Raw genomic sequence first — 25,454 nt, 5'->3', positions numbered from 1 at the left:
ATTAAAAAGTAAATTGCATTGTGGGGCTGTCAAATGATTATTGCAATCATCATTGCAAAATCACATAAAAATCCCCCAGGCTACTTGGAACATCTCTTTAAATTTACATTTCTATGGAAGATGCTAGCATGGCGAGCTGGTTTAGCCAAGGCCTAAAGATCATGAAGGATAGTATGTAAGACATTGAGCCATGAGATGTACAGTTTGAAGCCCTTAAAAGAAAGTTAATTTACTTTACTGTTATTTTTATTTACAGTTTTTCTCGATTGCTTTTACCTGCTTAAGTAAACTAGAACCCACTTGGTCTTCATGACTACTTTCTTTGCACAGCGGAAGTCATCTCTTGCAAATGTGTTCACACATTTTCATTGGGTTCACACATTTCTTACACCCTTTTGCAAAACAGTTCAAAAGCCCCAAACTCTATTGGTTTTCCCATGCTAAACAAAAGGAAAACATCTTTTCACAGGTGGTATAGATTCCTTGCATAAGTCTGAATCTTTGATACACCTGTTTGAAACTCCTTTGCACAATTCTTCAATCAGCAATCATTCATTATACATAAGAGATGTCTGTTCTGTGTTGCTATTTGCAAGTATGGATCTAATGCACATTTAGACAAAGTACTGTATTGCCTATATGGTGGAGAAAACAGTACAAAAGGTGTTTACTGTAGTCTATTTCGATGAAAAATGACATGTTGTAGTTCAATGAAATTTACTGTATCTTGCTAGGTATTTACTGTATGTCTTACATGTCAATGGCAGTTACATCTTGGGAGGAATGAATACATTATTATGACCGCCGCTAGCGAAGCTAGCGAAGCGGTCATATAGGGATTGTCAAAGTTTTTTTTTTTTTTTTTTTTTTTTTTTTTTTTCCCGTCATCTACTTCCTGAATTTTTGGTCAACGATACCCGGGACACCGAACCACCGGGGCACATAAAATTTGGTGGGTATGTAGCCCCACTAGACTTTTACGGAAAAATTTCGTTTCGTCCCCGGGGGCCACTCCCTCCCCGTGCTGGGCCCCCCGAACCGCAAAAAAAACAGTTTTTCCTAAATAACTACCTGAACCGTGGCACTGAGGATGAAGAATCTTTTATGGTATGTTGGTCTCAAGGGCCCACATCAACCTGGCCCATAATCACTCATTTGTGATTTGCACCCCCCCGGTAAAAAATGAAAATGCAATATTATTTTGCTTTAATTGCCCCTATCTTCAGTTAAGATGTTCAGAACTGCACCAAATTTTATGTGTATGATTGACCTGGCATTCTCTGGGGGTATGCCAAGTTTCATAGAATTTCATCCATGGGGGGGTCCTAAAAAAATTAGGTTATGTGTACATTTAGTGACTGTACACTCATTGGCCTGTAGATGGCGGTGCACACATATACACATGCACACACACACAGGCACCCACATACTATCGGTATTAGAACGGCCGATACATAATTACAAATTCAGTAGGATTAAAAGAAAGCCAAAATAAATAAAAAATAAATATTCATCATCATCATCATGGCTGCATTTCCAGTATTGGCGATAAGTAGTCGTTTGTCCACTAGATGGCGCATCGTTGCAGTGAGACGTAATTTTGTTGGATTGGAAAAACAGTGACTTCCTACAAGGACTGTTTACCGCAGAGAACGTCTAATAAGGATAGGACAATGTTCACATGAAATGTAATTCCCATTTCTTCTTGAAGCCGAAATAAATCTGAGGATGTTTATCGGACATGCTTGGTTTTTACTGCAGGTACGTTAATCTTATAATATCAATAAGGACCTAGGTAATGTTACCGTTAGCGTTGGTTGAGTGATGGAGGCCAATTTGATTGATTGCATTTGTAGAAAACTATAAATGCGGTTATACCAAGCAAATTGATAGCAGCACTGTAATTGTATCTTTCGACTGTCATTTGTTGCACGTGCTACAAAAATCATTCTGTGCAATGAAAGATTTACCAACGTTACACCGGTCTGATACAGTTTTGCCTATACATGCGTGAGACTGAGACGCCTGTTTATTTTGTTTTAAGTGCATGCAGGGTGTGAGAGGGGAATCGATGTGCTTTGATTCCAACTTGGTAGTTGTAGTCTGTGAAATTAAAAAGCACGTGTGTGTGAAGTATCCAAACACCTTGATTTCATTATGGCTGCTTTAGCAACACACCTTAAGCTACTGTGTAGTGGGTCCCATTTAGAAGTGGCTACTTCATTTGCGCTTTCCTTGACTCATGGAGCTGCGTGAATTTTATTACAACTTTTCGCCACGATATGGCAGTTTAAGTCCGCTTGATACTGTAAGGCGTAAGCCATTGGTTTCCAAAGGAGATTTTATTTGTGTCGCCAGCATAGCCTAGCCTATTGACAATTTATGTTGTAAATAGGCCTACCTTATAAGCCTACCTGTAGCTTAGGGAAGCTAACAGCTTTCTATTAGGATCTAGTTTGTTAGTTACAGCTTTGTCATAACTCCCTGATGCATTTTTGCATTTAGAATAGCCAGAGCGTGGATATCTCAATCGGAAAATTAAACAATATCGGGTGCCTATGGACTAGGCTGGGTGAACCCAGCCTGATCTGCCCGCTATTTATTTTTTGATTTCTTAAAAGATTGAGCTTGGTCTGGTGAAAGCCAGACTAGCCATGGACCTCAGTTACACAATGCAAGGGAACACGAATCAGCCTATATTTGCACTAACAATAACGGACAACAACTCTTTAACTTTGGCCCGTTAAAATGTGTATGAACAGTCTGCGACGCATTTCATCAAGGCCCATTTGGACATGTCAGTTATTTGCACCACTGGTTAGATGTAAAACAGCATTTCGTTTCAGACTACTGTTACTTAATTTGTGCATTAACAATAACGTTTCAGACTGTTACATAATTTGTGCATTGACAATAAAGTATTACATGAACTAAAGATGACTAAAATCTTATGTAGCCTAGAAGAAGAAACATTCACAAAAAATCCATCCATCCAAAAATGACCTTTGTTTTTGATAGCTGTTGAAAACGGCATGGAACTGACAGAGATGTTTTTGTTTATTTATAAATAAATAAATAAATAAAATTATGCTGATACCTTTTGCTTTTCCCAAATACAATGTAGCCTACAGGTGTAAGTGACCTTTCATCAATCCAGTTGCAATGGATGAACTGTGATGAACTGCCCTACTTGTGATTGTTTAGAGATTTTAAAGGTTTTATAACAATGCTACATCTTCTTTGGCTATTCTACAATCTATTCACCTTTTCAGCACCAGCAGACTACTTTCTGTGCAGCCGCACACACACACACTCAGGCATGCCAAACAAGCATACACAAAAGTTTCAAGAGTGGGGGATGGAGTAAAATATGGAGACAAATTGAAGTGTGATTTATTTTCGCAGAACGGATGTACAGGACTGAGCGGCGGTCATATTATGTACCGCTATGCGGTACATCTAGTTTTTTAATTTAGTACATTTTGTCTTTTCACAGTTTTTTTCTGATAGGCCTACCAGAAAAGTGAGAAAGTAATGGAACAGACAAAAATGCTCATTTTGAGAACTATTTTGCATTTTGTTGTCCAGTGTGTAATGATTGATTAAAGAGTGTTTTTTAATTGGCAACAAGTTGTAGTGTTTGAAGGCAAGATTTGCTTTTGCTGCATGTTTTAAGTGTTTTGAGAGAGTAACAGCCTTTTGCAAGCAAAATGTGTCATTTTGTCCAGAGTGCTTTTGTTCAGACACGGGTGTTAACTGTTTTGAGAGTGTGATTTCAGAGTTGACACAGGTATCAAAACGATCGAGAAAAACTGTAATTCATCTTGATATGTTTTAAGTTTAAATTTCAGCTCAGTGAAGCACTTAAAGCACCAACACTTCATTAAGTTACTTTTCGTGTAGAATTGTAAATCATAAGTCATAGGACAACCTATATAGGACAGTAATTAAGGAAGAAAAGTGAACCTGCTGCGGTGTTAAATGCGATGTGGTTGAAAATGTGGGTGCACCTAACTTTTGTGCTGGTGCACCTAAGAAAAAAAGTTAGGCGCACCAGTGCAAAAAGTTAGTCTGGAGCCCTGCATACACACACACACACTCACACTCACACACTAGTATTATTTCTACTGTGTATTCTGTGCTCACATGTTTCTACACTATGCGGTATCTCTGTTTCCTTTCTTTTGTGGATGTGTGTGTGTGTGTGTGTGTGTGTTTGTGAGATAGAGAGAGAGAGAGAGAGAGAGAGTGTGTGTGTGTGTGTGTGAGAGAGAGAGATTGTGTGTGGATTACGGAGCAGTGAGAGAGAGACTGTGTGTGAGAGAGATAGTGTGTGTGTGTGTGTGTGTGAGAGAGAGAGAGAGTGTGTAAGAGAGAGAGTGTGTGTGTGTGGATTATGGAGCAGTGAGTACTGCTGATGTTGAAATAACTCCCTTCTCTCTTCCTGATAGGCTGCCTGTTTGACACTGATCTCTGTGAAGACTATGAGATCTGTATAAATGGTAAGTGTGTACACTCACTCTCACACACACACACACACACACAGAGAGAGAGAGAGAGCCATATCATAGTCCCTTTATACTGTAGTGTGGTGTTTCCATGACAACGCCAATGACATGGTTGTGTTGAGTGGGCAGCATGGCGATGTGTGTGTGTGAGTGAGTGTGTGTGTGTGTGTGTGTGTGTGTGTGTGTGTGTGTGTGTGTGTGTGTGTGTGTGTGTGAGAGAGCACCCGTTGTTGAATAGTGTTGCTTTAATATAAGATAGCACCCATAACCATGTGATTTAGGTTGTAGGTGTGTGTGTGTGTGTGTGTGTTGTGTTTGAATAGTCTGGTTTTTAAATAGGTTAAATTGGTGATTAGGTGAGTCATGTTGAGTCAAGCAATTAATTAAACTGATATTTATTCTGATCCCAGACACACGCACGCACACACACACGCACACACACACACACACACAAATACGTGTGCGCGCACAGAGATAAAGAGTGGTGTAACAGGGAAGGGTTGCACACACACACACACACACTAGACGTTGCTAGGTTACGGGGACGCTGGCGAGACTGACGTCGCTCCGTCTGGCGTGTTTTTGTTTGTTTGTTTGTTTGAGTTTTTCAAGTTTTCATAATTAAATTTTATATAATTTTTCTGACAAAGTTTGTTGCACATTTAAACAACGTTTCGGCTTTCTGTTGCTATAATGTTCTTGCACTTTCCCCCCACCGGGGTTCATTTGGAGGACTAACACCTGGACTGAGTAGACTAACACCTGGACTGAGTAGACTAACACCTGGACTGAGTAGACTAACACCTGGACTAACACCTGGACTGAGTAGACTAACACCTGGACTGAGTAGACTAACACCTGGACTGAGTAGACTAACACCTGGACTGAGTAGACTAACACCTGGCCTGAGCTGAAGGCTACTCACCTGGACTGAGCTGAAGGCTACTCACCTGGCCTGAGCTGAAGGCTACTCACCTGGCCTGAGCTGAAGGCTACTCACCTGGCCTGAGCTGAAGGCTACTCACCTGGCCTGTCTGCTGCTTGAGACTGAGGCTTTGTGCTGACCAGCTGTGAGGTCAGTCGGTTGACTAGCCCCTCCCCTTTGTGCTGACCAGCTGTGAGGTCAGTCGGTTGACTAGCCCCTCCCCTTTGTGCTGACCAGCTGTGAGGTCAGTCGGTTGACTAGCCCCTCCCCTTTGTGCTGCGCTCGCCTGTGTGTCGTGCTGTACACTGGTACATGGGCGGATTTCTCTACACCATCGAACAACTCTGACAGCACGCCACCTCAAATGCCAGCACTTCCATCAACCAAGCTGTGCTCCGCCGTTGCCAGGCTACGGGGGTCCTTCGGAGGAAGCGCTACATGCACGTGTTGCTCCTTTACCATCAAGCGGCGGAGGATGCCATCCCGACTCCCGATTTTTAGCCAAAGCGACTAACAACAGTTTAAGTTTTAAAGCAATTCTCAACAATTTTAGGTCAATTTAAAAAACGGTAGAGTACAGTAAGAATAAGTGCATCAGTGAGTGCTGTTTTTAACAGTTACGTGTCAGTTCAAGACGGCTGGTGAGTGCTAGGATCAGCAAGACTTGTTGTGAGTGGTGCTATGAGAGGAGATGTTCTCTAAAGAGCTGGGTCTTCAGGAGTTTTTTGAAAAATGGAGAGGGATGTCCCTGCCCGTGGACTGTCTGTTGTTTACCAACACCTCATCACCATGGGGACCATGTCTGTTGCCCACCAACACCTCATCACCATGGGGACTATGTCTGTTGCCCACCAACACCTCATCACCATGCGGACTGTCTGTTGCCCACCAACACCTCATCACCATGGGGACTATGTCTGTTGCCCACCAACACCTCATCACCATGGGGACTATGTCTGTTGCCCACCAACACCTCATCACCATGGGGACTGTCTGTTGCCCACCAACACCTCATCACCATGGGGACTATGTCTGTTGTCCACCAACACCTCATCACCATGGGGACTATGTCTGTTGTCCACCAACACCTCATCACCATGGGGACTATGTCTGTTGCCCACAAACACCTCATCACCATGGGGACTATGTCTGTTGTCCACCAACACCTCATCACCATGGGGACTATGTCTGTTGCCCACCAACACCTCATCACCATGGGGACTATGTCTGTTGTCCACCAACCCCTCATCACCATGGGGACTATGTCTGTTGTCTCATCACCATACGCTGCCACTGACTCTGTCATTTTCTTTTTTTTATTATTTCTTTTATTTTATTTAATTTTTACTTTTTATTATGTGTTCATTTGTTTGTTGTCTGTCGTGTATGTCACGGGTGTCACGGGTACGCTGGCAACTACGCCGCTCCGTCCGGCATCTATTGTCCTCGTGTCAGTCTTGTATGTGGAGCGCTTTGGGTTGTACTCTGTACCTAGAGTGCGCTTTATAAATATGTGTGTGTGTGTGTGTGTGTGTGTGTGTGTGTGTGTGTGTGTGTGTGTGTGTGTGTGTGTGTGTGTGTGTGTTGAGCGCTTTGGGTTGCACTCTGTACCTAGAGTGCGCTTTATAACAGGCACGGCGTTACGGGTGGGCCTGGCTGGGCCTGGGCCCACCCACTTTTTCACAGGCCCACCCTATTTTTCTGTTTTTTGTTTTGTTTTTAATCTGATTTTTTTTTTATATAAAATAAAGGAACACAATAGACTCCATATGCCTACTAAAACAGCATTAAAAAAAAACATAAAATCTATAGTGCGAAGTCTGAACCAATCACCAACGTCTGTTAAGAGGCGCGAGCTCACACCAAGCTTGTCACACACACACATTGTTCGTTAATCCAGATGCAGGAGATGGCGAAGTGTAATTAGCATTTCATTGCTATGGCAAAACAGTCGTCAATATTTCAATATCTTAGCTGCAAGAGTTAGAACGGAGTCACCACCACCGCTACCAGGTCCACATATCCTCTCACCGCCACCTCCTAAACATGCTAGCACTAATGCTAGTGTGGGCTCATTTGTGGAGGACTCTGCTAGCAGAGCAGGGGTCGTCGAGGGACAAGACCTCCTCTTCCATACTGGTGAAAGTGAAGCAAGCAGCAGTCAACAGTCATTTCATGGATGTATGCCTAGGCCTATTCCCACGCTATCTTCATCGACCACTACCACTGCTTCACTGACTGTTGACCTATCGGCAGTAGATGAACCAGCAACACAGCCCAAACTTAAACAGTACCCTATGTCTGTAATCGGGCACAAGAGAAGGAGCTTTTCCTCGCGTTGGTATGACATATACCCATTTTTGGAGTATAGCATTAGTAAAGATTCGGTATTCTGTCAAATGTGCCGACATTTTAGTTCGGGCGAGGAAGAGAGGTTTAGCCATGAAGGATATAGAAACTAGAAACACATCGATAACGCTTGTTCTAAGCATGAAAGCAGCAAAGCTCATAAGTTTGCTTTGGAGAAATTTAACAACTTTAGGGAATCGTTTGACCGTGGCACAATCCTCCATCAGCTTGTTGAGGGTAGACAAGGTGAGATTATAGAGAGAAATCGAGAGCATATAAAAGCCATACCTGACGTTTTGATCACATGCGCAAAGCAAGAAATTCCTTTACGTGGATACAAGGAAAATGATGATCAAAAAAACGCAGGCAATTTTCTTGAACTGGTTCGACTTCTTTGCAGGCATTCACCAGAAATACAAGCACGTTTGGATGCTCTCCCTGGTAATGCAAAAATGCTTAGTCATGAGATCCAAAATGATCTACTAGAAGCTGCATCCACTCTACTGCTACGACGCATAAAACACGAAGTGAATAGAGAGGGAACTTTCTATGCGATCCTAGCTGACGAATGTAAGGACATATCAAAAAAGCAACTGGTGGCCGTGTGTTTAAGATATGTGTACATGGGCACAGTGAAGGAGCGAGCAGTTGGCCTTGTAGACACAGGCAAGATGACAGCTCAGGCCATTTCTAAGAAAATAATGGACGTTCTGACACCTTTTGAGTTGGACCCAAACCTGTGTGTTGGATTCGGTTTTGATGGTGCATCTGTTATGGCTGGACATAAGGGGGTGTTCAAGCCATCCTCACGAGCACTTTTCGGTTTTGATGGTGCATCTGTTATGGCTGGACATAAGGGGGTGTTCAAGCCATCCTCACGAGCACTTTTCGGTTTTGATGGTGCATCTGTTATGGCTGGACATAAGGGGGTGTTCAAGCCATCCTCACGAGCACTTTTCGGTTTTGATGGTGCATCTGTTATGGCTGGACATAAGGGGGTGTTCAAGCCATCCTCACGAGCACTTTTCGGTTTTGATGGTGCATCTGTTATGGCTGGACAGAAGGGGGTGTTCAAGCCATCCTCACGAGCACTTTTCGGTTTTGATGGTGCATCTGTTATGGCTGGACATAAGGGGGGTGTTCAACATCCTCACGAGCACTTTTCGGTTTTGATGGTGCATCTGTTATGGCTGGACATAAGGGGGTGTTCAAGCCATCCTCACGAGCACTTTTCGGTTTTGATGGTGCATCTGTTATGGCTGGACATAAGGGGGTGTTCAACATCCTCACGAGCACTTTTCGGTTTTGATGGTGCATCTGTTATGGCTGGACATAAGGGGGTGTTCAAGCCATCCTCACGAGCACTTTTCGGTTTTGATGGTGCATCTGTTATGGCTGGACAGAAGGGGGTGTTCAACATCCTCACGAGCACTTTTCGGAATGCTGTGTACGTACATTGTCACTCGCATAGACTGAATCTAGTCCTAGCAGCTGTGGCAAGGACGTCGGCAGATGTCAAAACGTTTTTCGACACGGTGAGCAACTTGCACACTTTTATGTGTGGTAGTGAGCGCCACGCTCGTTTCATTGACGCACAAAGACAGATGCGGCCCGACCAGAGACCACTGGAATTGGAACGAGGATGTGACACAAGATGGGCCTCAAGATCGACAACAGTGAGTAAAATGTTCATTCTTTATGACGTAATCCTGGAAGTACTGTCAGAATACGCAGAAGAGGGAGGACAGACTGAAATTGATGCTCAGTCATTATTACAGCAGATGAGAACAAAGAAATTCATATTTCTCATGGTACTTTTTAAGGAATAGTTCAACAAATCAGACTTTGCAACAAAAGGCCTCCAGTCCATCAACCTCTCAGTGACAGACACGGTGGATTTAATCGAAAATCTTAAACAAGCATTGACAGACATGCGCTCTGGGGAAAGTGCTTTCTCAAAGATGTTGGCAATGACGGATACAATTATGGTGAATAATGATATAGAACATTGGGATACATATATGCCCCCCCTATCAAGAAAGCTACCAAGTCGATTTGATGGAAGTGTAGTTACTGCCTCATTGGGAAAATCGAAAAGGGTCAGGAATGACAGTGACTTGCAAGCAATTGCAAATGAACTATTAGACTGTCAGCTTAATGAACTTAGCACCCGGTTCCAGTCTGACACTTATGGTCTGATGAGATCTGCAGCCGCTCTCTTGTCGCCTACATATGACAATACTGACAACAGCTTGGCCACCATCATCTCAATGATGCAGGAAAGCGTTTTAATATCAAAGTGACTGAGTCTGAGCTTTCAGTGTTTCTGCAGCATGCTGACAGGAAACGACAAAGAGGAGAAACATTTAAAAGTCTGGTTGAGCTGATTGATATATGTAACGAGGACGTTTTCCCGAATGTCCATAGCTTCATCAAAGCTTTGATCACCCTTCCAATGACCTCCTGCACAGTCGAGCGGGTTTTCTCCAGTGTGAAGAGAATTAAAACGGCAAATAGAAGCACCATGCTCACCACTCGCCTAAACTCACTTTGCCTGTTGACGTTTGAGAGAGATCTGACCGCTACTCTCGACTGGGACGAAATCATTAACACTTTTAAAAATAGCAAACCTCGCCGACTACTCATGTAAAATAGAAAATAGAGTAAGTAGGAGAGCAGTTTAAGAATGCTATGTGTGCTATGAGTAAGTAGGAGAGCAGTTTAAGAATGCTATGTGTGCTATGAGTAAGTAGGAGAGCAGTTTAAGAATGCTATGTGTGCTATGAGTATAAGTAGAAGAGCAGTTTAAGAATGCTATGTGTGCTATGAGTAAGTAGGAGAGCAGTTTAAGAATGCTATGTGTGCTATGAGTGTAAGTAGAAGAGCAGTTTAAGAATGCTATGTGTGCTATGAGTAAGTAGGAGAGCAGTTTAAGAATGCTATGTGTGCTATGAGTAAGTAGGAGAGCAGTTTAAGAATGCTATGTGTGCTATGAGTAAGTAGGAGAGCAGTTTAAGAATGCTATGTGTGCTATGAGTGTTGGCCTAATAGAGTAAGTAGGAGAGCAGTTTAAGAATGCTATGTGTGCTATGAGTAAGTAGGAGAGCAGTTTAAGAATGCTATGTGTGCTATGAGTAAGTAGGAGAGCAGTTTAAGAATGCTATGTGTGCTATGAGTAAGTAGGAGAGCAGTTTAAGAATGCTATGTGTGCTATGAGTGTTGGCCTAATAGAGTAAGTAGGAGAGCAGTTTAAGATGCTATGTGTGCTATGAGTGTTGGCCTAATAGAGTAAGTAGGAGAGCAGTTTAAGAATGCTATGTGTGCTATGAGTGTTGGCCTAATAGAGTAAGTAGGAGAGCAGTTTAAGATGCTATGTGTGCTATGAGTGAGTAGGAGAGCAGTTTAAGATGCTATGTGTGCTATGAGTGTAAGTAGAAGAGCAGTTTAAGAATGCTATGTGTGCTATGAGTAAGTAGGAGAGCAGTTTAAGAATGCTATGTGTGCTATGAGTGAGTAGGAGAGCAGTTTAAGAATGCTATGTGTGCTATGAGTGAGTAGGAGAGCAGTTTAAGAATGCTATGTGTGCTATGAGTGTAAGTAGGAGAGCAGTTTAAGAATGCTATGTGTGCTATGAGTGAGTAGGAGAACAGTTTAAGAATGCTATGTGTGCTATGTGTGCTATGTGTGCTATGAGTGCTATGTGTGCTATGTGTGCTATGAGTGCTATGTGTGCTATGTGTGCTATGAGTGCTATGTGTGCTATGAGTGCTATATATGCTATATATGTGTGCTATGTGTGCTATGAGTGCTATGTGTGCTATGTGTGCTATGTGTGCTATGAGTGCTATGTGTGCTATGAGTGCTATGAGTGCTATGTGTGCTATGAGTGCTATGTGTGCTATATATGTGTGCTATATATGTGTGCTATGAGTGCTATGTGTGCTATGTGTGCTATGAGTGCTATGAGTGCTATATATGTGTGCTATGTGTGCTATGAGTGCTATGTATGTGTGCTATGTGTGCTATGAGTGCTATGAGTGCTATGTGTGCTATGTGTGCTATGAGTGCTATGAGTGCTATATATGTGTGCTATGTGTGCTATGAGTGCTATGAGTGCTATGTATGTGTGCTATGTGTGCTATGAGTGCTATGTGTGCTATGTGTGCTATGTGTGCTATGAGTGCTATATATGTGTGCTATGTGTGCTATGAGTGCTATATATGTGTGCTATGTGTGCTATGTGTGCTATGAGTGCTATAAGTGCTATGAGTGCTATGAGTGCTATGAGTGCTATGTGTGCTATGAGTGCTATGAGTGCTATGTGTGCTATGAGTGCTATATATGTGTGCTATGTGTGCTATGAGTGCTATAAGTGCTATGAGTGCTATGAGTGCTATGAGTGCTATGAGTGCTATGTGTGCTATGAGTGCTATGAGTGCTATGTGTGCTATGAGTGCTATGAGTGCTATGAGTGCTATGTGTGCTATGAGTGCTATGAGTGCTATGTGTGCTATGTGTGCTATGTGTGCTATGAGTGCTATGAGTGCTATGTGTGTTGGCCTAATGTTCTAGGCTACTGGCTGTGTTACCTGTGTGCGTGTAAGTGTTTATGTTTGTGTGTGTGTGTGTGTGTGTGTGTTGCCGTTTGGGTGCCCTTCAGTTTTATGTTAGTCAAAAATAATGATAAGCCTAGTTATTGTTAGTGTAGGCCTAATGCAGCTTACGATATTTGTTTTGACTTGTGATGTCAGATGAGCCACGTTTATCAAGTTGTTCAACCTGTTTATGAAATGAAAAAATAAATAAATTCCGTGTATGGAACGTATACAAATAATCAGTCACGAGTCAGCGTCTTGTGTTACAGGGGGAGAAGCATGGCATACTGTAAAGGCAATACATTTAGTTATAGCTTCTAGTTTTATTTATCATCGATATTGAATGCTGGATAGCAAAATTTAAAAAAGTGACTGCTCTTATTAAAAGAAAGTTCAGTAGCCTACAACGTAACGGTGTGTAACAGTTTAGGACCCGTGATAGCCTATAGGCTACTATAATCTCTTACGGTGTTACGGTTGCTGGAAAATTATTGGCCTACTTGAAGTGAACAAAAGTGACAACATCATCAGTAAAGTCTATGCCACTACACAATACGGGAATCCATAGCATTTTGAAAAGCGGCACTGCTTGTGCGTCTTTCAGAGTCACGGAGGGTGCAAAGAGACAGCGGTCGCACCGCACGTAGGCCTACAAATATTAAAGAGAAAACGTAAATTCTGCTTTAGCAAGGCAAACAACGGTCTAAATTATAAGGCCCAGCCAAAATTTATTTGGCCCATCCAAAACTGAAATCCTGGCGCCGTGCCTGCTTTATAAATATAAGTGACTTGACTTGATTTGTTCCAGAACACAGAATTGCATAGCGTCTTGGGTGCTTATCTCTCTGTGTGTGTGTGTGTGTGTGTGTGGGTCCTGGGTGCTGTGTTTATCTGTGTGTGTGTGTGTGTGTGTGTGTGTGTGTGTGTTTTGTTTGAATAGCCTGGTTTTTAAATAGGTTAAATCGGTGATTAGGTGAGTCATGTTGAATCAAGCAATTAATTAATTCTGATCAGATACATAAATGTACGCGCGCGCACACACGCGCACACACACACACACACACACACACACACACACACACACACACACACACACACACACACACAGATAAAGAGAGGTATAACAGGGAAGGGTTGCACACACACACAGAAACAAGATAATCAGTTTCTCTAGAAATATGGTGACTTCTTTACATTTGTGTGATTTGTTGTAAGTTACAAACCTTAATATAGACATCAGAAATTTAAAGAACAGGTCCTTGTAATCCTTGAAAGTTTGTGAATTGTAAAAATAAAATTAATGTCAAAGCCCTGGAAAGTACACAAAGGTACAGTAGCCTATATGGGGCATTGGGTACAGTAGCCTATATTGGGCATTGGGTACAGTAGCCTATATGGGGCATTGGGGGCAGTAGCCTATATGGGTACAGTAGCCTATATGGGGCATTGGAAGTGCTTAACAACAAAGGTACATTAGCCTATATGGGGCATTGGAAGTGCTTGAACACAAAGGTACAGTAGCCTATATGGGACATTGGAAGTGCTTAAATTTATAGTTGAGATCAAAAATGTTTTCCCCATTTCTAAAATCACTGAAAACCCTAAAAATGACCAAAACCAAATTTGTTTCTAGCACTTCATCTCCACTTCGCTTGATAGATCTGACTGATGCGCTGAATAGAAACAACCCCCTTGATGCTCATCTTTCTTTCCTCTGAACATTAGACTGTCTAGCGCCACAGAGTGTAGCGGCTCCTTAAGTTTCTCAAGGGCCCATCATATGGCCCCCCATTACATGGCTTAATCAGTGTAGGGCCCATCATATGGCCCCCCATTACATGGCTTAATTTGTGTGAACCAGACCAAATGATCATCAATAAAACAACACTCAGCAAGATGGGCGATGTGTCCTGGCTCATCAGCAAAAGCAACTACGGTTCCACGAACTGAATTAGTGGCACATTGATGAAAACAAACTTCTTATAAGGCCTAAGGGTCTTTACATTAGAACCGCCTAAGGGCAGAGCCGGACAGTAACGGAGTACATTTACTTGAGTACAGTACTTGAGTACAATTTTGAGGGATCTGTACTTTACTCGAGTATCATTTTTGGGGAGTACTCATGACTTTACTCAAGTACATTTGAGAGGCAAATATTGTACTCTTTACTCCACTACATTTCTATCCATAACCGTGAGTACCCGTTACTCAGTCCCGGCGTCATGGGGGGGCTTTGGGGGGCCAGGCCCGTCCTGGAGGTCATCTGTGCCCGCCCTGGACGAGCTTGGCTGCACCAACCAACCCCAATCCCATAGATTGATTTTGAACACTTATTAAATGTAGGCCTATATTATACGTTTGTCAATCTAGCAAGTAGCAAATAAAACTTGTAAAATCTGTATTATTCCGTAGCTAATCAATCAGGAACATTCGGTAAGCCCATCACCTAAATGGAGATGAGGTTACGTGGCGCAGTCTACTTCACTTCTGCACTAACCCCTGTCATCCGATGACAAATATGCTTATCGGCTCGCAGGTAGGCTATATCTCATATCGTAGTTAGTAGAGGTAGGCCTAGTAGTTTCTCGGTTTGTTTGATAGCGTTACTGTTTTTTCTTCTGAGCTAGTCTGAGAACAGGAAGCTTATTACCACTCCAGGGACGAAGTTATCCGTAACTTCGGGGCTAACTCCCTAACACTCTATCTGAATGAGAGTGCTATCTATCTGTTAGTAAATGAACGAGGATTTTGGTTTTATCTGCAGATTTATTTTTGCATTATTTTGAATATGACTAGCTCCAATCTCAACAGCACATCTACTTTTTCCACACGCATCTCAGTTACACACATATCCCCTCTCGCTTTCTCTCTCTCCATCCCTGCGCACGGGGCTCTCTTAAAGGAGCTGCACCATTTTACAACAATTGCATCTACATTTTCATATTAGAATGTTTTGTCAAGTGTCAGCTTAAACTACCGTGATCAATTTAAGTTCCCGTGCCCCCCCTGGAAAGGTGTAATGCCCGTCGTGATCAATTTAAGTTCCCGTGCCCCCCCTGGAAAGGTGTAATGCCCGTCCGTGAATTTGTGTCTGGAAAAAAGAAAAATCTCTGAAACCCTTCATTTGTTGTTTCCCTCTCAAACGTGATTGGATTGTGCAGGCGCCACTGACTGGGACAGCCAATCAGCAATCACCTTCAGCTTTCCGCCAAAGTCAACTCCATGGTCAGATTTAGATAAGAGATGAAACCATGGACGAAACAATGGATGAAGATGCAGCAACAGTGCCAACCCGTGGCCTCACCTCGCCAGACTATTTCAATTTTCTGAACAAGTTAATGATAGTTTTCGCTTCAAGTGTTTCAATTACAAAATAGTATTTTGTATTTGAAATAAATGTATTAGAAATACTGCCCATTCCTGGCAACATGGTAAAAAGATGAAAATTATTTTACTTCCAATTCATTTTACATTCTCCAAGGTGTTAACATTAACATTTTTCATAACTCCATGTAGGACGTTTCTGTACATAAATGTAAGCACTGTGGCAGTAGTAATGCAATATTTAGAAAATGTAGGTTACTCTTGTACTCTTGATACTCAAGTACTTTTAAAAACAAGTACTTCAGTACTTTTACTTAAGTAGACATCTGACTGTTGTACTTTTACTTGTACTTGAGTAAAATTTAGCAAAGGGTATCTGTACTTTTACTCAAGTAATGAAGCTGTGTACTCTGTCCGCCTCTGCCTAAGGGCCTTTACATTAGAACCGCATCTTATAAGGCCTAAGGGTCTTTACATTAGAACCGCATCTTATAAGGCCTAAGGGTCCGCATCTTATAAGGCCTAAGGGTCTTTACATTAGAACCGCATCTTATAAGGCCTAAGGGTCCGCGTCTTATAAGGCCTAAGGATCCGCATCTTATAAGGCCGAAGGGTCTTTACATTTAAGGGACATGGACCTAGAAAGCTACCGTCACGGTAGCGATGCGCTACCTATCCCATGTCTCAAAGACTAAGTGCAAATGTTGCTTTTATATGTTTATCTAGTGTGTCAATGTGTTCCGTTAATCCTCATACTGTTTCTATATCATCTGTTAACCTAGCCATTCATCAAAACCCCCACAGCAATCCCGTAGCTTTCTAGTGCACACTTAACATCCAGTACTACGGTGATTAATATGCGTGTAGGAAAACATCTCTGTGCTTATTCACTGCATGGGACACTGTTACATGCACCTGACCCTACTGTAGGAAAAAGTATTGAACACACTAAGAAAAAACAGTTCTCCAAGGCAAGGAAAGGTAAGGAACGAGCTGGAATCTGTAAGTAGTAGGCCATTATCTGCAAGTGGAAGGAACACACAACATTTGGACGAGCCTATGAAATACTGAGAGAAGGTATTCTGGTCAGGCGAGAGCAAAACTCTTTGGATGTCATACTACACACCATATTTGTAGGAGAAATGGCTCAAAGTCACTGGTCTCTCTATTTGGCAGTTGTGTTTCATGTGTAAAGTCACTGGTCTCTCTATTTGGCAGTTGTGTTTCATGTGTAAAGTCACTGGTCTCTCTATTTGGCAGGAGTGTTTCATGTGTAAAGTCACTGGTCTCTCTATTTGGCAGGAGTGTTTCATGTGTAAAGTCACTGGTCTCTCTATTTGGCAGGAGTGTTTCATGTGAAAAGTCACTGGTCTCTCTATTTGGCAGGAGTGTTTCATGTGTAAAGTCACTGGTCTCTATTTGGCAGATGCTTTGTTTGGCCGGTGTCAGTCACCCCCGGCAACAGAGGTGTACACGTATGACATCACAGCAGCAGAGGTGGATCGCTTGCGGACGTTACTTCAGAAGCTCTCTTACCGCGGTACGTCTCACACACCACACTTACTGCCTGTGTGTTTTACATTTGTCATTCCAAACACATGATGTTAATTTGTGTGCGTGCGTGTGTGTGTGTGTGTGTGTGTGTGTGTGTGTGTGTGCTTGTGTGCGTGCGTGTGTGTGTGTGTGCGTGCGTGTGAGTGTGTGTGCATGCGTGTGTGCGTGCGTGCGTGCGTACGTGCGTGTGTGTACGTGTGTGTGTGTGTGTGTGCGCGTGCGTGTGTGTGTGTGTGTGTGTGTGCGTGCGTGCGTGTGTCCAAACACAGGGCTGACATGGGAAGATGAAACCACTCAACAGGTTCTGTCTAAAGAACTCGCCAAATTGGACCGGATTCCTGTCTACCTGACAGAGGCTGCTAACAGCAGGTCTCTCTCTCTCACTCACACACACACACACACACACACAATCGAAAACATAGCCTGAAAAAAAGGAAAACGTACCCAAATAATGTTCGTTGCGGGGGACTTGATGTGTGCATGCGTGTGTGCGTGTGTGTGTGTATACGTGTGTGTGTGTGTGTGCGGGGGACTTGATGTTAGGGCTGCTCACGTCTGGTGACAGTGCGTCTGCTTTATATGCGCTTCTCACTATAGACCAGGTTTGTATTGGTCTGTGTGCGTGTGTGTTTGTGTGTGTGCGAATAGACCAGGGGCCTGTACTACGAAGCGGGGTTACTGGCTTATCTGGGTAACTTCGAGATTAACTTGATCATGTGTGGCGTAACTTCCCGATTAACCCGTACTACGAAAGGTGGATATGTTTTAACCTAGGTATGCTGCCATGGCAATTTACGCTGCATCTCAAACCTGCTCCGAGCAGGTTATGTTCTTGGTTAACCCGATGTTTCCGTTAACCACACCCTTTATAAGTACCACCCCTCCATTAACAATTTCTCCCGAGACATGTCGGCGTATCTGGATGATCCATACGACATTGGAGCGCAAATCGTGAGGGACTCTTCGCAGGGCGAGGGGTTTTAGAGACCGCCAGAAAATATATATAGCCTACCCGGACGATATTCTCTATGAAGATATAGATTGTCAGCCGAGGGAATTCGTTATCTTTGTCAGATAATCTAGGAAGACGTCTCATAGCAATGCCCGTACGTGGACATTCATGTATTCCATCGGTGATGCTGAACATCTGAGCAAGAATACTGTATGTCCGAAAATAAATCGGACATAGGCCTACAGTATGCTGAACATCTGAGCAAGAATAACCTAAAATAAATCGGACATAGCCTACAGTAGGCCTAATAAATTAAAATCACCATTTTAACAAACTTGTTGAATTGAATGTCATATTACTGTACCCTGCACATAAAGGCTACACATTTCCACAGCACCAGAATCCGACCGAATGCCTCCCTCAACCCCCTCCATAATCGGCCTTCCACTATTATTTGCGATGGCCAACTCCTCTGCTACTGTAAAACACTCTGGTGCCTTTCCTCCTACAGTAGTGTTCAAAGACACCTTTTTCTTGTTAGCTGTAAAACAGAGGCCAAGTGAAGGCTATAAGATAGGGATGCACGATATATCGGCGGCCGATATATTATTGGCCGATAAGTGAAAAAATGAAAATATTATTATCAGTCCGATAACAGAATTCTGGCCGATAATTTGCGCCGATATTTTTTAAAGTCCTAATTTAGGCCTACGTAAGGTCCGTCTGGCTACACTGAGCTACTTGAGCTTGGTTGGCTACACTTTTTCCTCAATATAATGTCAGCGGTGTGAATGTATTTCACCACTCAAAACAAAATCTGTGGATATGCGTTCATTTGGGAATCTGTGCATCTCAAAATCCTCTCGTGAATGATCCGCCATTTAACCTTACCAGAGCGGAGCTCAGCCCTATCTAGAGCCGCCCAGGTAAAAAAAAAAACTATTAAAAGTATACTTTTTGAAAGTGTACTAAGTACCGTTTGTACTTTTTTCGTCAAATCCAAGTGTAATTAAGTGTATTGAATTATGTATTAAGTGCAACTTCATACCAACTTGACTATACTTTGAGTGTAATTAGTGTGCTAAAATGGAACAACTTTTTTCAAACTTTAAGTGTTCTTAAGTACATTATACAAAAACAGATTTTATGAGCATTCGAAACACAGTCGCAGTACAATTTTGTAACATCCCAAGTGTATTGGAAATGTACTTAAAAGGCATTACAATATAACTAATAATAGTGTAGTAGTGTATTTTGAATACACTCTTATCATCCCCATTTCTATTCATTTGGCATACTTCTGTAATATTTTAAATTAACTTCAAATGTACTTCCTGACTACAATAAGTGCCTTGAAAGTTTGCAGTTATGTTAATAAAAGTATAGTCTTAAGATACTTTAAGCATTATAAAGGCATGCAATTTAAGTATAATATTAGTGTGCTTTAAAATTGTACTATTAGTACTCTACCTATTCTGTTACATGACAAATTACACTTTGATTATGAGAAAAAACATTTTATTGACATGAATGAAAACAAAACATAATATTCATTTATAACAAAAGTAAAACATTTTTCTGAAAGTTATGGATCTCTTGAGCATATCTTTTCAAGTTGGATGTGGTAACGGGATAAAACATGCATTTGGCCGTATTATATTATTTCACATGCATAGATTTTTCGAGTGGCTGTTTGGAGCGCTGGTCAGATTCCTCCTCTCTCGCAGCATTTTTTTCCATGCTTGGGGAGCAGTTTCCTCTGTGTGCGCACGCGCAGAGAGAATTTGCGCGCACACATTTAATATCTACGTGTGTGAAATAATATATAATATAATACACCCGAATGCATGTTTCATCGCGCAAGTGCTTTTAGCCACTATTGTGTCGCGATACTCTACAGCCTCATTGGTAGACCATCAATTCATAATGCAGATTTCATGAAAAACAAAAGTTGTTTACCCTCCTAGGTGAGAGAATTTGCCCTCTAAGCTTGAAATTGTTTACTGGACACCCAGCCTACAGCCAACAACTTAACAGTCTAACATGGCTAAATGTGTAATGCCTGATCATTTATTGCTTATTTGTTTGCAAAGTCTTCTGGCCCAGAAAGAAAACCATGGTGGTTACGGATCATGGCTGAGGAGGAAAGGTACAGCTGGTAGAGTTGTGCAGTGAGTGAACTTCCCTCCCAATACTGAGATGTGGTGGCAAAAGCTGTGGTAGCTAGCTTCCTTACTAGCACACCATCTACCAGTCCAAGATGTATAAAGTTTTCGGTGGCAACCCGGGGCTGGACAGCAGTCAAATGCATTGACCTTGGTATTAGAGAATTTGTCTCTGTTGTCTGTGAACAGAAAGAAGATGGAAAACATTTTACAAGATAAACAATATTTTACACAGAAATCCATTGGCAATGATGAGATTAATACAGATTATCTGTACCTATTTGACATTTACTTTTTATGGGTCAAATAGGTATTGACACCATCTGTTTGCCATCCTGGTATGGGTAGACCTGGCCAGGTAGTCTTTCCTTAAAGCGTTGTGCACCTTGGCACCGATATGAGTGCAACCACCCTGTTTTCTGCATTTGATTACCTTAGATTCCTTTGTTTCCAATACAACCGTATTATCGTTTTTGGGTCAAATGGCATTTTAAATGGGAGTCGTAGGGGCACTAGCCTACTATTTTGATGCATGAATCAAAATCATCATGTATCAAAATAGTTCTGCCCCTACGACTCCCATTCAAAATGGCATTTGACCCAGAAACGACAATACAGTCAAGCTTAATGGTGGCGCTTCTGACTTAATTATGCTTTCAAACGAATTCATTCACAAAAAGACCCTAGGTTGCATTTTGGCTTGAGTTATGCTTTAAGAGTAATGGGATAAGGTCCTGGATGAAGAATATTTACCTTTACTGCTGATTATTTGAGGCGTTCAGACATCTTGGTTTCAAAACTGTCCAGGAACACCTGTAAAAACATAGTTAGGCTACAGATTAAAACCAGGTAAATTACAAACACTACCATGAAATGAACTTGAATGCTCTGTCAAACACAAATAATAAAAAAAAAAAACTAAATCTATCGCATAAACCAAGGCATAATATCAATCATGTAGCCTAAGCTTCATAGCACTAACTCAGTAGAACACCAGGTTTAATTCCCCCTCTAATATCAATGGTGGAAAAAAACGTTCTACTTCATAAAATGCATGTAATTTGTCCTGTAGACTCATTTTAAAAGATGTCTCCACGATTAAAGAAAAAAACAGCTACAATGTCATTAGCATGCCTAATGAATGTGAAGTGTGACTAGCCTAGCACTATCCTCCTTTCTGTGAGTTAACTTAGCCTAAACCACACATAATATTAAAGAACATTGGTGAACTTTAAGCAAACGTTGCTTAATAAAGAACACACTTTCTTCCATCATAGTTTGTCTAACGTTAGTGCTAGCCAACGCTTGTCAATAATCCCACAAACACAAAGCAGGCTAATGTAGTTTTCTTCTTGATAGGGATCTGGTCGACGTAGCAGCTATATGACGTTAACGTTAGCTAAATTAGCTAACATGATCTGGCATTGCTAGCTTGTACTAGCAAGGATAAAAACAAACTCTTGAAACATTGCTAAGCCATCAATTTAACTTCTCCAAAGACTACCGAAGGTCATAAAGAGTAAGCTACATCAGAATCATTTAACAATATGCTTTGGGACTCACCTGATAACGAATAACTTGGCACTTTAGATCCAACTGGCTTCAGTCCTTGTCATCTCATATGACGAGTCCTTCTGGCTCTGTAGGACCAACGTCTCTGGCATGACTAGAATTTATGGTATCTTTAATTTGGACAAACCTGTAACCTTATACGGACCGTAAACGTATGCATTTTCTGGTCTCTACAGTCCATCTGTCTTGCAAATAAAGTTACAAGCATAGACTGTATGAAATAACGTTAATGTTTGCTCACACCACGTTTTGCTCGAAAGCTGCACAGATCCGCCCACTCCATTTCAAATTCAAACAGCCATGTTATTTGTCAACTGGACTGCCTATACATTTAACTGTGTTGCCTATAAATTTAACAAAATGCCACATTCATCCTCTCACAACCTCTACTACATCACAAACGTATAGGCTACTACCTTACTAAGACACAAAATCAACAAAAGAAAAAATATTATTTGATGACCAAAACTGATAGATCAGTATGTCTCTAGGTTATTGCACATTGCCATCCATGCGGCTGACATATCAGGCCTAAAAGCTACACACATTAGTATTTTATTAAAGGTGAGATGACTATGAAACTATACAAACAATGTATTAGGCCTACCAAAAAAATATACTTTCCATAAGTACACTATATTACAACTCTAAGTATTAGCAATTTAATACACTTAAACTAAATAAACTTCTTTACAATTTAAAATACACTAACAACAAAGTACACTTTTAAAAACTACATTACAAAAACACTTTGAATATTGCACAATAAGTATATTTAATTTTAGTACACTGAAGTTGAACTTAATACTATGACTATGAAACTATACAAACAATGTATTAGGCCTACCAAAAAATATACTTTCCATAAGTACACTATATTACAACTCTAAGTATTAGCAATTTAATACTCTTAAACTAAATAAACGTCTTTACCATTTAAAATACACTAACAACAAAGTACACTTTTAAAAAGTACATTACAAAAACACTTTGAATATTGCACAATAAGTATATTTACTTTTAGTACACTGAAGTTGAACTTAATAACATCTACTTTGAAGTATACTTTCTAAAAGTACACATTAAACATACTTTACATAAAGTACAAAACGTGTAAGCATACTTGCTTTATACTTCATGTACTTTAATCATATTTCTAACACACTAAAGTATACTACTTTTTTACCTGGGCGTCTTGTGCTGGTGTGTTTACATTTTACCGCGCTGGTCGGGGAAACAAATAAACAAACTCGTTAGTGGGACGAGTACATAAGTAGGCCTAGTTCTAAGTTGTGTTTTAGTATTATATTTGCATTACTTTAGCTTGGGTTTTGTATTATTACCTAGAAATATGCTAACCATTCCTGCTTCAGTTCCAGACAGGTCATCATAATAAGTTATTAAAACCTTCGGGGCTAACCCCTTTCATTTCTGCTGCAGCAGGTTGTGCGCAACAGAGTAGACGGACATAAGATACAGTCTGAGAAGTTGCAGCTTTGTTACCCGCAGTTGAAACTAAACCTAAGTTTCTCCAGATGCTTTCTAATGAGGAGACACAGCACTCAAAAAATACTCCATAGAAATGCATGGGGCTAGTTTGTCACGCCAACATGGCCGTTGTCTACACATATCCCACCCCTTCCTCGGCAAAACGTCGACATGTGAATACATTGAGCCAATCATGTGGTGTGATGTGAAGAAATCGTGCCAATCATGTGTTGTGATCTCGCCGCTGGAGCAAGATTGGTGTCGTGAAGCCTTGCGCACGCGCAGTTCGACCCAAAGACTGTGCCCGATGAGTGCCCATAAAACGTTGGTATATGGCCGCCGAGTGGAGGGACTTGCCTAAAAGGACTTTGGTTTCTCTCACAAACTCTGATTTGGTCGCTATACTGTAGCTTGTTCCCAGCTGAGCCGTTTATGAGTGTTTAGTCCTAAATGAAAACGATTCATACTCTCTAGCCACTCACTCGCAATTCACTGACGTCAGGTTCACTTAAAGGAGCCACACATACTGTAGGGCTAGGCTACTGTTATGTTGACTGCTGTACTATTGAGGACTATTATGAGTTCTGTCCATCATTAGGTGGTAGGTAAAATTACTGCAATAAAATTATGCTTATTAAATGCTTTCCCCAAATCACTTTTCACAATTTTTTTTCAAGAGTAATATTATCGGTTATCGTATCGGTATCGGCCACAACAAACCAATAAATATCGGTTATCGTTATCGGCCCTAAAATTCCATATCGGTGCATCTCTACTATAAGATAGGCCTACATGTTTTCAGAATTAAGAAATATTAATGCAAGCTACTATATAAACCTACTATTCTGAATAATGTTTTTGTGTTTCATTTTCACCTGCTGCCATGTGCGTTTGGCAATGGTTAGGCATACACCAAATCAGTCAATGGGGGCTACTTAAACATTCAATTATCCTTATTACTGTAATAATGCCCACTTCTGAATTGGGTTGCATCTGTAGGCCTTTCTATGAACTCAAAATAGGCTATTTAATTATTTCAACTCATTTCAGAAATTCCGCAAGCTATTAATCTTCCGTAACACATATTTGAAGAACATGTGGGAATAAAACTTAACTTTTAGGCATTTAGGCTACCCGATCTGAAATACGTTGCCAACATCCTTGCCTTGCTTTGTTCACTGCCGACGTATTTGATTTTTGTCGTAGAGTGGGTTTTAATTCCTCATAACTTGGCATAATAATTGTGCATTCCTCATCCGTAAAATAAGGTGATCGCGTCATCATTGAAAGTGGTTGCGACTTGCACTGCAACCCGCCCCTTTTATGTGAACGCGCACAAACTCCAATGAGGTTAACCCCGGCTCAACAAATCAACTTCATAATCAGCGTCGTAGTACCGATTAACACCACTTAAGATAACCAGGTTTTGTCAACCCCGGTTTAACAAAGTAACCCTGGGTTACATCTGGGTAGGTTAAGCTCCCTTCGTAGTACAGGCCCCTGGTTTGTATTGGTCAGTGTGCGTGTGTGTCTGTCTGTGTGCGTGTGCGCTTGTGTGTGTGTGTGTGTGTGTGTGTGTGCGAATAGACCAGGTTTGTATTGGTCAGTGTATGTGTGTGTCTGTCTGTGTGCGTGTGCGCTTGTGTGTGTGTGTGTGTGTGTGTGTGTGTGTGTGTGTGTGTGTGTGCGAATAGACCAGGTTTGTATTGGTCAGTGGCGTAATGATGTTTAGTGGGTGTAAGATAGCGATTTTTGGATCAAGCGCCAGACCTTGACACATCTGTTGGCACAATGTTTGATAAAGTGGGCACAGGGTGATAAAGTGTGTTATGTACGATATGAATAAGACTGTGTGTGTGTGTGTGTGTGTGTGTGTGTGTGTGTGTGTAAATAAGTGTGAATAAGACTTGCGTTGTGATCTATGCCACGCTGCGCCGGGTGCAGGATAGGGCCCTGTAGATGATTAGCTATTATAAGAAACCCTCTCCTCTGATAGGCCCGTCTGACTCCTCCCCTCTCCTC

The 25,454-nt window shown here is 41.5% G+C and overlaps 1 protein-coding gene across 1 annotated transcript in view; it reads left to right on the top strand.

Moving 5' to 3' along the window:
* The window catches only part of LOC143139469 (receptor-type tyrosine-protein phosphatase N2-like), a 67,322-nt gene that overhangs the window by 5,066 nt on the left and 36,802 nt on the right, over window positions 1–25,454 (top strand). The window contains exons 2-4 of the mRNA XM_076300057.1: window positions 4,452–4,502; window positions 17,128–17,241; window positions 17,525–17,624. Coding sequence (XP_076156172.1) covers window positions 4,452–4,502; window positions 17,128–17,241; window positions 17,525–17,624 — 265 coding nt within the window. The remainder of the gene's footprint in view (window positions 1–4,451; window positions 4,503–17,127; window positions 17,242–17,524; window positions 17,625–25,454) is intronic.

The sequence above is a fragment of the Alosa pseudoharengus genome, unplaced genomic scaffold (genome assembly GCF_046254945.1).
Source record: "Alosa pseudoharengus isolate Yale_2024_CS ecotype anadromous, Long Island Sound unplaced genomic scaffold, YU_APseudo_1.1 YU_APseudo_1.1_scf_22, whole genome shotgun sequence".
Lineage (NCBI taxonomy): Eukaryota > Metazoa > Chordata > Actinopteri > Clupeiformes > Clupeidae > Alosa > Alosa pseudoharengus.
Note: the sequence above shows the minus strand (reverse complement) of the source record. Positions and strands in the feature narration are given on the sequence as shown.